This window comes from Macrosteles quadrilineatus, unplaced genomic scaffold, assembly GCF_028750875.1.
Source record: "Macrosteles quadrilineatus isolate MER2022 unplaced genomic scaffold, UCM_ALF_1.0 Scaffold_2__2_contigs__length_208266976, whole genome shotgun sequence".
Taxonomy (NCBI): domain Eukaryota; kingdom Metazoa; phylum Arthropoda; class Insecta; order Hemiptera; family Cicadellidae; genus Macrosteles; species Macrosteles quadrilineatus.
In genome coordinates this window covers 164949869-164964606 of record NW_026542595.1, presented here as the reverse complement: position 1 = coordinate 164964606, position 14738 = coordinate 164949869, and the positions used below count along the sequence as shown (strand labels likewise).

The 14738-nt window shown below is 32.8% G+C and overlaps 1 protein-coding gene across 1 annotated transcript; it reads right to left on the bottom strand.

Moving 5' to 3' along the window:
* Positions 1-1394: 1394 nt before the first annotated feature.
* On the bottom strand, positions 1395-13079 carry LOC128985106 (aminopeptidase N-like). The gene is made up of 5 exons (XM_054404487.1): positions 13010-13079; positions 7235-7730; positions 3690-3869; positions 2523-2708; positions 1395-1497 (listed from the first exon to the last, which is right to left on the bottom strand). The coding sequence occupies exons 2-5, from the start codon at positions 7687-7689 to the stop codon at positions 1395-1397; spliced, it is 924 nt and encodes a 307-aa protein (XP_054260462.1). The 5' UTR covers positions 7690-7730; positions 13010-13079.
* Positions 13080-14738: the final 1659 nt, after the last annotated feature.

Sequence of the window (14738 nt, the reverse complement as noted above, 5' to 3'; positions counted from 1 at the left end):
GTTGTAGCATTATCACTTGGATAAAATCTATTTGGTGGGATTTTAACCCGGGACCCCAGGGATTGAAGTCCCGAGCTCTACCTAGACCAACTCACATCCCCGATGGCTATTACAGTGGCACAAAACTTGCAATCATGACCATGAGAGTCTGCAGTTAGGGAAGAGCCTATTTACCACGTGACTTCGAAGGAGCCATTGAAGACAGCGGTGTTGCCAAATCTAATAATACCAGCCGATTTGAAAATATTGTTTAGCATTTTAATTAGTGTCGTCAACGGGCGATATGGCAACGTCGCACTAGCCTTGTCTAGTGATTGGCTGCCGCCAACTGCAGACTTTGTAGGTGCATATTGCTAATTGTAAATCCTAAGTAATCTCACGATTGAGAAAAACTCTTTGTGAAATAAGATTTGATATTTATTTTGTCATAACCAACGACGAAGGAAATCTGGTTCCAGTTGCAAACAATCAAAAAGCTAAGGCTCTTTCTCAAGATCGAACTGGTGAACTTTTGAACGTGAAGTGAGCACTACTTAGCCCATATCATGCATATTGGTGGTGTCAATTATTACTGGGGTTGCCACGAAGTAGCAACACTCGTGATTTCACCCCTCTTTTCATTATATAGTTGATAGTATATAAATTACGTCCCTCACCATACGTGAATGTGTTTTTCTTTATAATGTGGGCGAATTTAATCTTAAAATGAAAAACTACCTCAATAACTATATAATACTGAACATTAACATATAATACCTCAAGGATGTTTATATGTTTACATTTCTCAGTTTAAGTAAATTCAAGTTAAAGCACATACTTTCTTTAAATGCACAAATAATTTTATAAAGAATTTGGATTTTCCATAATACACTTATGAGCTTATGTCTTAAAAATCTTAACATTACGATTGTTAACAGGTTGCGTGCGAGGAATAATGTGTACAATGCTACATACAATAAAAAAATTATGATTATGCCTCGAAAACACCGCAATTCAACCTTAGACCTGCTGTTATTGCCTCCATACTATGTATTTATTTTGTAGAAATTCATAATTTTGGGTTTGCTTATTGTTAGTCTCTACTTCATTAATATTTATTGTTATTATTGTTCCTGCATGTTAACTAGTCTTTATTGTCACTTGCTGTGATATTTATCATATATTTTTTTCTCAACTTTGTTTCGTTAATTTTAAGTGTAGGTAGTAGATAGCTGTAATGGTCACACGCATGTATTATTACGTCATCTTTTTTTAGCCATCTGTAAAAAATTTCAAAGTACAATGTAAAATGGTGTTTGCCGTAAATAAATAAATAAATAAATAAAGACAAATTAGGCAGTGAGTTTTTCATTGTCATTGGCCTACTAGGAATACTTATATTTAAATATTTCTACTTACTTGTAGGTTATGGCTCCCCAGTTCTCCATTGCGACGTTGCTTAGCGACGGAAGAGGAATGTGGTCGAGCTTTGGTAGAGGATAATCTCTGCCAAAGTACCTAAATCAAGTAATTGTTAGTGTCTTCTATAGCGTTTATATAATTCAAATTACAGTTAGGGTTGTCTACCAAATATCGAAAATGATCTGAAACGGTAAAAGATTAATATAAAAGATGGATCAGAAAGTATATTTAAAAACGACTAACTATTAAAAACTTACTAAAACTCTATTTTGATTCAAGAAATGTATTGATACATTTTCGTTGATAATTCTAACTAAAATTAAATCACACAGAAAAAACTTAGTTTTAAGTAATATGATCGCATATAACGTCTTACGCATCTGCATTTGATTCGTTGTCAAAGCCCAGTTTTTGATAAGCTTTGATGTAACACTTTTTTGATTAAACTTTTAAATAAGAATTACAATGTAAGCAGACATTTTGGAAAAGAAAAAATAGTCAATTGTTTTATGTCAATTTTTTTTTACCTTTGACACTAAAGCATTAAAGCGTTTTAGTAAAGCTTTTGGTCACGAAAATATTTAGATACTCAATGTATGTTGAAAATCATTGGACATTTGTCCAAGTTCATTGTCATCAGTTACTAGAACCTTTTTAGAACAAGAGGACTTATAATATTTTGTTTATTTTTAAATTGCACCCACATTAGTGCATATAAAAAACTCTTAAGCTATCTCTTTAAGGACCTTGCTTCCCAATAGTATTTTTGAATGTAAAATGTAGAACCAGTTTTATGATAAAAATAAATATAGTTAAATTGACCCACTGACATAGTGTGCTAATGTCAATCCCATTTTATGTAGTACTCATACTCTTAACCAAGACAAGCCAAAATGACTACTTAACTGACGAAAACCATTGCATCTGTTATAATACATGAAAAAGTAACAGACAAAAGGACTATTGACAATGAGACATTTTTAACGGATCATTCAACCAAGTTCTATTTGAATGAAAATTTAGCAACAGCTGATTCTCTTGGCTATGATATCCTTCTTAGTATCTAAAAGTAAATTGTTCCACTATTTTGATTTTTTTTAACGAACAAACATAACAATCACCTGGCACACTGCTCCACAACCACACAGCTGATATTGAGAGCCAGCTGAGCCTGGTGCAGTTTATCTCTCGGTGCCCACACTCTGTTGTTGCTAGTGGGCTCCATCAGGGCTACATAGTCGCACCACACGATTACCAGCAGGTACGGCGACATGGGCAGCGTCTCCTCAAACTCTACCCAACCTGGACTGGCCGCCAAGCATATTATTACCAATAGAATAGTCGAGAATGTGTAGAACAGCTGATGTCGTTGTGTGTTGGAAAGGTGAGGGTTATTTCATAACTTTCAGACATAGGTATGGATACTTATTTAATTAGGAAGCAAGTAAAATATTTTAGACAGTGAAATGTAGTTTGGTTGATGAAACGCAAACTTAATGCCTGTTCGATCGTGAATGCAGTCTACACAGTGTGGGAGTTATTTGAAAACTATCAAGACTATACCTTCTCATTTTGTTTGAAATCTCATAATGCAAAGTATATACGGATTGTACGTATGTATTTATTTTAACTGACAATATTACTGTGCCCAAAGTCCATGTAATAAATAACTTTGATTTATGATTAAGCTATATGAACAGTTATGATACCTAATTTTGAAATTGAGTTTTTATAATGTTGACGAATTTGATTAAACAAAGTAAAGAGTTTAAATATAATTAATTTCTGTCATAGTTTTACAAGTACACCCAACATGGATATATGCCTTTGTGATACTCTAGTTCTAATTGGTGAATTGAGTGATAAAGATATAACTATAGTGAAACTTGCCACTAAATGCGTTGAAATTGTAAATAAACACGCCCAGGTGACTCACTGACGTGACTCACCATCTAGGTGAGTCAGTTACTCAGTCAGTAAAGCAACGGACTAAGAAACTAACTACCGGTACCAACGTAGAGAAAGTATCAGTTCAGATCTTTCTTGTACTGTACCTGCTCACCTCCTGATTGATTTTTACCTTTTACAGACGCGTTTTCGGTACATGGTACTAGGAAAAGTGGAGATAAAAGAAGGAGGACCTGTTTTAAAGATCTTTAAAAACCAGATCACTAAATTTATCTTCCAAATCCAAAATTAACAGTTAAAACTGTATTTCTACTCAATCTTTATATTAGCAATATCAATATATTAGCAAGCGTATGAAAATCAGTGACTCACGGCCTTACTCTAGAGGTGCGGCATTGGTGGTGGCGGTGGAGGTGGTGACAGCTGGCATGTTGGAGAGCACAGTGGGGAAGCGTCCTCTCGTGACCTTGACCAGGAACTGGGCCTTGTAGTGGGGCTCGTCCCAACAAGGAAACATCGTCCTGGCGTAGTTAGGTTGTAGGTGAGTCATCAGTATCTGTCTGTGACAAACATGGAGTTATGAGAGGATAGTTGGGTTTGGTAAGACTAATAAGATATAATATGCATGGTAACTAACATGCATTGGTGAGTGTTAGCGTCACGGACTTCGGGGCCAAGGCAGCGATGTAGTGGGTTCGGATCCTGGTCACTGCCACAAAAATTTATCAGTACAGTTCACCTTTGTACTGTACCGGCCCTGTAGTCTATGTAGATCTTTAGTCTATGTGGACGGGCAAATGCAAGGTTAAAAAGAGGCCACCAACCTCTTAAAAAAAAACGAAAAAAACACTAACACTAGAAACAGCTCATCTAGCTAGATGTTGTTACGTCATAGACAACGTAGAATTCACGTTTCGGCATTGTTGCAGACAGTCATTATCAGAGAAGTTTACCGTAATTTCAGCTACTACTTAGTAATATCATGCACAGATGAGTAAGATACCGAGGAAACATTCAATGGGACACTTAGGTGGTGTCCAGCACCAGTGCTGGTGTCTAGGACAAAATACACATTTCCGGCACAATATACTATAGCTGAAAGCGCACGATCGTCCCAAGCGTGTTTCCTCTACCTCTATGTATATCCACATCCAGGTACTTAGGTATAGGATTTTGTCACTGACATGGTTGTACTTAGAAGAGCTAGTTATAGTGTTAGTAACATTAAAAAGTAACTTTGCAGCTATTTACCAAAACATTTATTAATATGCATTGTCAAACAAGAATAAATCGTAACTTACTCATAAGCTAAAAAAAATAAAACGTAACATATTTATAGTCCCAAATATATCTTAGTGAAATCATAATAGTCCTACGCATAGTGTGCTACCATTTTCGGCATCCACTATGAAAAATTAAATTTTTTTAAATACTAAGGCTATTGTTTTGAAAGACCTTCGTCATAACTTGTTTCGAAGATCGTTATTATTCTTAACAAGCACAAAGTTTATAGCAAATAAATTATTTGCAATAATTAATTACAACCATATTGTTATCATATTTAACATTAGTGTGTTATTCTACTATCCTATTAAGACTATTGACTTTTAAGTTTTAATTACTAAATATTACATTCATGATTAAATTAATTTATGTTAATCTCATTCAAAAAATCATTATTTACTAATGCATTTTCTTAACTGTTATCTTCTTGGTTACAAATTAAGTCAGCAAAACACTGCAGCTAATTCATGTAAATCTTTGAGATTTGCATAGTTGAACAATGTCTGGAGGATTGTTTGGTAGATAAGGGTGTAACCCAAGACAAAGTACGACATTAAGTGGTGCAGACATTTTGGCAAAACTCCCACCCCAGAGCATCGCTGACAACCTTGCCAAATAACATCTCGTCAGCCTTCACGTAGTTAGATTTTTGATTCGTTAAACAGCATAACCTTAGGAAGTGTAAGACCTTTATTATGAATTTTAGGCTATTGATACGGTAATTAGTGGAATAAATAAAATAAAATAAATAATATTTTGTATATTGCTTTGCGTATCTTCATCCAGTGTTAAGGATTTAGAAACAACATTTAAAGTCGATTATTTGTTAAAATTAATGTAATAAGAATACATTTATAATTCACCAACATTATTTATTAGTTTGTAAATAAATAAATATACACTCTCCATAAGTTACTAGGGTGCATTTTAAACAGTCTTTTTAATGTTATTGTTTTTTGGTTCCGAAAATAGAGTATTTATATAAATGTAAGATTGGTCACTAAGAAAAAATCTATTTTGTATCTACTGTAATAAATACCTTAAATCTTATTTTCCTTTTTCCTATTGATCTTTTTTGTTTTGTGAATGGTTATATTTTGGATGTTGTATCATGACTTGACTGCTACTCTCTTAGGTTGGTTGTTGAGTATTGTTAGATGAGGACGGTATCAGATTCCAGATTCTGAAACGTTGTGTATTGATTTTCACCATTGTGAGGGAAAAAGTCCGCATTAAAAAACTTCGAACAATACTGTAATAAATTTCAGTAGATTATTTTATGCAAGGTTAAAAAATTATTTTTTTTTTAGTTTTTTTAATCAACTCAATTATTTTGAAATATAGTGAAACAACATAAAATTGCTTGTTAGTGTATATACTCGTAAATACTCATTCATTATTACGCACAATTGTAAATATCCCTACGTGTAATTTATAAGTACCTTCACAACCTACAAGTATCTTTTACACAGAGAATACTCGTAATAATAATTAAATTTTAACTAACTGTTCTTGATCAAGGACAAACGACTGAGTTTTCGGTTGTTAGGTTGGCATCTCTGAGCCAAAGTTTGCCAAACTCGTGTCTGACACAAATTAAACCAGTCATTTGGCAAGACTCTCATCCAACGGGATTAAAAGATCAGTCGAGGTGGATTGTAAAGCTTTTAGAAACTTTTAGAGTCAATAAATCTGAGACAGAGTTTTACAATCAATTGCATTTGTCCTACTTGATACTGCGACATACCTAGATCGCCAAATATTCCATTAAACACTTAAAGCGAGCTATCCTATTACTGGATAAGTACATGTATACATACAATAGTTAGATTATGCATAACAGTTATAGATTTGTAGTACCTAATATAGTTTTTTTTTATATCTGTGTGTATTTTTAGTTCTATTGGTTAAACGGATATGTCTAATCACATTAGAATTTTTCTAAGAAAACGTATTCAATTTATGACCTATTTAAAATGATTTTGTCGTGAATACACAAATATATAGTACTAAAATAGTTTGATAGAACACGAATAATATTTACGGGTTATTGACAGATTGACAGATTGACAGATACGGGTTATTCCTAACAATATTGTACTCTCAAAATAACAATTCCTACAGAATGTTTTACTCGTTTTGCTGCTATACAATATAGCCTTAATGATAACTAGTTTAATATTAGTATGTCTACACCCAGCTTAGCAAAACGTTGTAAGTAGTTACGCACATAACAGAACGTTGTAATATTCACTATCTTAGTAACATTTAGGTAGGAATTCACTACGTACCCTCACACATGTTAGTCAAACATCAGTACATACCAATTATTTTCCTTACTCTACTGTTATATATATATATATTTAAATTAATAGAATACAAGTACCGGTATGTATTATTTAAATTTCATTAAATATAAACTACTATTTAAATTTCATTAAATATGAAATATATAACTAGTTATATATTTCATTAAATATATAACTACTGGTATATCTGAGCAAACAAAGAAATTTCAAGCAAATAAATTCAAGTTAATCTCACTCCTACCACAGGTTAGCGTATTCAATCTCCTAATAACACTTAATTACGTTACAAAATACACACATGTTAGTATGAACACGATGCTAAGTCTACTCACTTCCTAACTCCACCTTCTTTATAGAAGTCCTTGTAAAGACCGAACCCATCATGGCCAATGATCCCCATGAACTCTATAGTCAACTTGTACTCATGGTCCACCCTGAGAGTTTTGTTGAGCGACAGATGACACTGCTGCAGAAACTCATCTTCTTCCACACCCAGGACCGCCACTTCTTCGCCTTCAGTAGTGTCTGACAGTTTAGTCATGTTGAACAGAAGGTTGCTGCAGTGCAGCACTATGACGGAAGTCTCAGCAACAGCAACCCCACTGATGATCACAACGCCGTGGAACACTCCCCTGATGATGTCCGGGTTCAGGGAGAGTTCGTAGCTCTCAGGGGTCAAAGAGTGCGGTAAGAGGGGAGAACGTTTCCCAACAGGTGTGGAAAGGCAGAGCCATCCAGTGGCGAAAAGAAGAACCACCGCTTCCAACCACCACTTTTGCACCCTCATTGTTGGTGGGTATTTGTTTGTTTTACATGTTTAAACACAAGCTAAAATTTGCATTTTAGTTTTTAGAGCGACGTATATTTGGCATGATGATGACGATTCCTCACTCCTGGAAACCCCTAAAATTTAATTTTTCTTACTGTAAACAAAACCCAAAATTACATATTAAGAGTTGGGACAAATTTTGGCAGGTGCTAAGGTTATTGTGTTTATATATATATGTATATTTATATATATATTTTCATATTAGAATCAAGAATCAATGGTCTGGAACGAAAAAATCATTACTTTCTCATAAATAGGGGTTTGACCTCTAAAAATTAGATTTAGTAAACACGGAAGTAGTGAGGAATAGTATGCAGCTCAAAAACCTGGACCATTTATAAATTCAAAATTTACCGAAAGCAGCATCTCATGATGGATATTCTCGACGAATGACACTATATAACTATCTAGCTACCGGAGTTATAAATAACTCTGGCTGGACGTCAAAACTAGACAGTCTGCTTCTTTGTTGTCTGCGGTCTGTTTACAAAATACATACGAGACTGTTTTTACTTTATTTTGGTAGCCATCAGCAACGCCTAAAACGTTTTGAAAATATTAAACATAATCTTTTGTATCCAGAATCAACGTTACTTTACGGATGTTAAATTATTCTTAGACTTCTCGTCGACTACAGTTTTAATTCCTTTTCTACTTTTACTAGAATTAGAGTTATGATTAGCGTGGTAATAATTTTTCTTGTCAATCCTTACCTGTAAAAATTAAAATTTTGTTTGACGGGGTGTGGTGGTATGAATTACAGTAAATAATTAGTTTTGCCCATAGTTGAAATATATTTTAACTCAGGAAGATCTTATAGTATTATCTTATATTAGTTACATTGTTTGTTTATCATTTAAGTTAATTCAAGTACAAACGTAACTCGTATTTTAGTTGGGAATCAACATTACAGCAACGACATAAATCGCAGCTTAAGTGTTTCGGTAAACTTTTACCAATAGTAAATGTCCCAAGTTCAATAATGGAACCATTATACGGCAAAGTTATGGAACAATAGCCCTTTAACTGCTGCACTCCAAGAAAGGTATAATGGAATGAAAAAAATTGGTAGAATTAAAGTTCCTGTTTTTAAAGTTTATTAATATAGACACTCGGTTTTATAGTTGTTATTTGTGTATAATTTCCAAAGACATTCGACTCATTTTACTGATTATCATAGTAAAATTAAATGGTAATTTAAGTATGTGCACAACGCTCTATGTCAGTTTTATTATTTATTTAAAATCATATTTCATTCATATATACAAGTTTCAAATTCTTTTCAAATTCAAACAATTCTTTTCAAACAGTTTGTCATGTGTTTTAAGTTCCTCTTGTTTGGCTTTTGAATGTTTTACACAAGTATATTTATTTAGATTAGACTGATTAGAGTATGAAACTAACAAAGTAAAAACTAAAACAAATTCACTTAACAACGTGTTTTAATTTGGTTGTATATTTGTTTTACTAATAAATTTGTCTCTCTCTACTAGAAGTCCTCTAAACAATACACGTATCCTTCTCAATTTCTTCTCATTATTTGGAGAAGGTACGGAGAATTAGTTTGAATTTAATCCTGAAAGTACACAATACCTGGAAGGTCGGGAGTATCCTGACCCGATTCAACCGACCCTCATAGCCTAATTGCAGGACTGCAACTACTATTGGGTGGATGGGAAAGTCAAACAATTTCTCTTCCAATTTACCTTTGAATATCGATCGCTTCGTTAGTGCTTCTGCGAGTTATTCGTTTGATCCACTTATAAGTCTTAATTCAGTCCCTCGTCAGAATATTTGCTCTTGAACGGTTAAGTAAGGACCAATATCTAACTATTTTCGTATGAGATATAAATAGCAGGTCGAATTTAAATTTCCTACTGAGTACAGTTAGAGCTTGTATTACACTATAGAAAATCTAAACGCTGCTAGACATTATTACTTTTTGTCAACTGAGCTCACTATCGTATATTGTTCAAATCTAAGGCTTATTTTACAATCCAATTTATTTTATAGTGGAGTCCTAGGTTTCTACGTCGAATTGTTATCGTTAGTTCTTTTGTCTCATAGTTTTTCATTAATGCCCTTGTAGATATTTATATGCGTTCAATGTTTGTACAAATTATACCAAAACAACAATAACTCAAGTAAAAGATGGAAGACTAAAAGTTTAGCCAAAATAAGACAAAAGGACTGACGATAACGTTCCAACGTAGAAACCTAGGCGTTTAACTCTGTTCAATAATATCCACAGGCTATATCTTCAAAAATCGTAAATTTTAGGATTGAACTGTATAACTTCAAATATGGTGATTTTTTACCATGGGGAAACCAAAATTTATAATGTTACCCTAATATCGTTAGCAAAATATAACCTTTTCATATATTATGTAAATCAAATATATTTTCAGAGGAAAAACGACTTATAAAAACTTTATCTGTGTGATTACGTGAAAGCACATTTAATTATATAGGTGAATTATATTTCCATGCAATAAAGTGTAGCCTGGCTAATTTGATACTATAGGTACCTAACATAGGGTGTTAGAATATACGGGATTTCTTTCATGGCTTATGATTTTTGTCAGTATACCAAACTATTATAAAAGTAGTCAATGCTAGTTATAGACTACTTCCACTCCAAGTACGTTTGAAATAAAATAAAATATATAACAATTTTTACGAAAATGTTACAACTATGGTAGCACAGAATATAGAAAATAATACATCGTGTATTTTGTTTGTGTATACTAAAAAAGTAAGCAAACGGTTCAAAAACCTTATAGTAATTGAATAAGAATTATAAAAGTCTAAATTTTGCTACTATGTCAGAAAATATATTTGCATTTTCAAAAGCTACAATATTTAAACGTCATTCATACAACTAGCGCGCGAGCTGAAAAACTCAATTAAAACGAATGAATCAAATGAAGGATATTGGGAATCACATTTGATCCTACAGGATTATTTTCCAAGTCGTAAAAGCCGAATGGATGTCCATAAATATAAATAAAAACTCGAACATTTAATCCTGCAAAGCCCTGTCACATGCGGTTTATGTCATTGGACAGTTTCGTTCCCGATTAAATGAAAACCTACGAGATTTGTAAAGGGATCTTTCTGTATCTTGTCTGTCTGATTCACTTTATGTTTATAGTCACACAAAATAAATGTCACAAAGCTTTGGTAAAGTGTTTTTCACAAACATTATTTTTAACACTGTATTTGTTTTGTTTTGTGAACCTGTCATCGACCTTTGTGTATATTTAAAATTTACTTTTTTATTGTTCTATTAGGCTCTTACTTTTATTTGCCATTCTCTTATATCACATCTGATATTAGTGTTAACATTTTTTTATGGACAAACGAACCAACTAGGTTAAAATATCTTGTTCGTGTAACGATAGTAACTGAGGAGTAAAACATATTAAGAATCATTTCTGTGGTGCAAATAAATAATGAACGCTGTTGAATTGTTAGAACGTACAACTATTTCACACTAACTTTAGTTAACGACTTCGCTCTCTCCAAAAATAATAAAGTCATTTGCATTAAACATGTATTTTCACCTTAATATTTTAAATATTGACAAAAAGAGTATAATTTGCATACATGATAATTATTTAATTTATACAAGTGCAAATGTAATAATAATTAGTAATTGGTTTACAGTAATAGAATTCTCAAAGGACAACATTTATATTTAAATAATGGCGCATAAATTACGGTCAGAATGGAGCCAAAACTTATAGACAAGTACACGATTTAAATTTAAAATACAAAATGACTTTGATAAATAAGGATACAAAATTGGGTCACCATTATGTAACTTTCACAATCAAAATCAAACATACTTTTTTAAATCCTAATAAGTATTTTTTAATAACTGTATTAACATTCCTGTACACACACATTCCTGTAAAACTCTTTAAACAATTGTTTGGCAATTTCAATATTCAATCTATATTCAAATGAAAATACCTCTCAAATGTTTCCCATTTAGTTTTATGCTTGACCTCAATTGAAACAAGCCACATATAATACCAAACGTGTTGTATATTATGACGGTTTATACTCTACATTGACTGCATCATATGGTTCATTAACTCCGTAATTAACTTATGTATAGGCTACTTTGCATATGATTCAACTTTATTTTTAAATTAAAATGTACAAACTAAATGATTCAAAAATATTGTAACTTAATTAGATTTATTATTGTATGTCAGTACAAGGAAATTTTTAAGTACCGTTTAACATGTTTAAATATATCCCTAAGAAGCCTCGTATTAGTGTATAACCTAAAATCAAAATGGTTAACTGCTTTCCTGTATACAATTAACAAGAAATTTCAGTAGGGTGAGTACACCAGTGAATGACTGTGTCACATACAAAATAACATCATACTAATTACAAATAAAATACTCTTCTCATTTTATGATCAACATCCTCACCAACAGTTATTTAAAGAAACCATTTACTGAATAGCCTACTGGCACAATCAGTGGATTACCGTTTCGTATAAAATTATCATTCAATTCTCCACTCATTTCATGAACAATATCCCTAGCCAACAGTTATCTAAAACAATCGGCCATTTAATGAATCACACCTTTGGTTACAACAATGATACAACCAGTGAATGACCGTTTCGGCTATTAACTATATTTGGATGAATTTTCTTTCATAGTTTTTGAAACGGTGTCTTTGATAGATTAAGTGTCCTATGAATAAAAAAAAAATCTCATCGAAAATCCCGTCGAAACACTATAACAAGAATTTGACCATGGGTTAAAACTAAAAGGTTGAGGTAATTTACTAGATGAACCGTAGTCATTCACTAGAATAAAATGGTTATTTTCATTCACAGGGTGTCTAGCTTTGTCGTAAGAATCTTAAACGGGTTGTTTTGCAAAAAGACGAGGTTTACTACAATATTTTAAAATGCTATACAAAATTGCCGCTATTAACTGGTATATGATCTTCAATGGTGGTGGTTTTACATGCAATATATTTGTTTCAACACTATGTCAGACCATAATTCATTAGGTGTATTCATTGAGAAGTGCAGGGGGATACGGAAAATATGTTTAAGCATTCGCTACACTATAGCTTAATAGCCTATTCCCCCCCCCATGTCGAATTCAAGTAGAAATTTAAGCTAAATGGTCATTCAATAGTGCACCCACTTACACATCCCTCTAGGCCTATTTACTTCAAGAAAACCCCGATCAACCAAACCCAAACTCTAGCCTGCGATTTTTTCCCTTTAAACACCTACCAACCGAACAACTCTGTCACCAATCACCAAACACCAATTCACAAAACTTCACTATTCACAACACGGCAGTACGACTGATGAATAACACACACCACGCACCTACAGCTTCCACTGCCGCAGCATTGGCAAGGGACACTCAGGTATTTCGGTCTTTGGCGACTGTCCACTTCGCTCTACCTTTGTAATGAGTTTAGAAATAGATGTTATGCTTGTTGAGATAGACGTTGCTTTTGAAGTGATGTATTATTGCCTTTCAACTTCTAATCTTCGCGTTGGAAATAGCTGGTGGGATGCTACTTCCCGGTTGATTTAAGAATCAAGGGCGTTTTTTATGATAATATGTGCTTATTACATCGGAATAAAAATCCGTGTTTATTCAGTACCTTACTTATTTTATAATTTTGCATTTTCATTTTTTTGTAACAGTTACTCAGGTAGAACTAATTGCAATACTAAAAGGATGGCTAAAAAAAAACTATGGTAAAATATAAATTAAAGATTGTAAAATTGTAATTATCTTTACATGTAGACGATCATCGATAAATAGTAGCTTTCTTTTAAATATTCAACAGTTTGGGACCAATTTTAGAGGACTGTTAGGTTTTAAGAGAGGTTTACGTTTTTGTTATTTTTTTACTTATTTGTTTACGTGTCCTTGGCAGTAAGGACACGTTGATGTTGGACTTTACACCAAAGGACTTCTGAATACGTTTACACAATTTATTGCTCTTAGACTTAAAATTATGAGTTGTATGGAACTTGTTTTAAGTTAAGTAACAATTATCATGGTAATAAAGATATGAGATAGCTTTGTTTGTTAGTTAATGATGCAATATGACGAAAAATATAGTTCACCACACGGACAAAGTGACTTTGGTTAACCCTCGCTCCTTTTCCGTCCTCGGCTTCTCATCAACCGTAAAACTTGACCTCGGGTCAAAAATAGTCACACTAGGCCCTATTGAAGTAATATACTATTTCAAATAAATCATTTAAATCAAATCATTAGTATAAAGGCTATGTATTAGTTAAATGTTTAATTTAAACCAACATGAAGTAAAAGAAAAACATTTACAGATGTATATATTTTATATAGGATATTTTGAGTAGACTTATCCACCTGTTATGAAATCTAAACCAGCTTTATTATTGGTTCATATCGGTCAACGCTTGAGTATGTAAATTACGTGCAAATATTACGAAAAAACCCCAGAACGTCTTTTAGAGTGTGCAATTATGCTACCATCTAGCAACAAAATACCCCCGCCGCAGCTAACCTGCTGTCTAAGCGAATTTCCATTTGGCTGAATTGCTTTTCAATTGATTTATTTAAATAAAATTAGGTTTAACTAGTACCTAGGTTTGCTGCTACAAGGAAACTAATAAAGTGTGTGTTTTAAGTAAAATAATTATTGCTTGGTATAAAATGAATATATTTGCCAAGTTTGATCAAAAGATATCAATAAACAAGCAAACTACAACATTTTACAATATTCTCCATAAGAATAACATGGGGATTTTAAATTTACAATTTTTTTAGTTTTCTCCGTAACCAATAACCGTATAAAAACACTTTGATATACTGAATTGTTTGTTTTTTTAAGCTCTTTAAGAAGGTTTAGAGAAAAATTGGTAAATTTTGTGTTTTGAGGGTCAAAAGTGAGAAAAACCAATTTTTACCCCATAAAACCCCCCATAAAACCCTGTTCCCATGGTCCGATCATGCTGG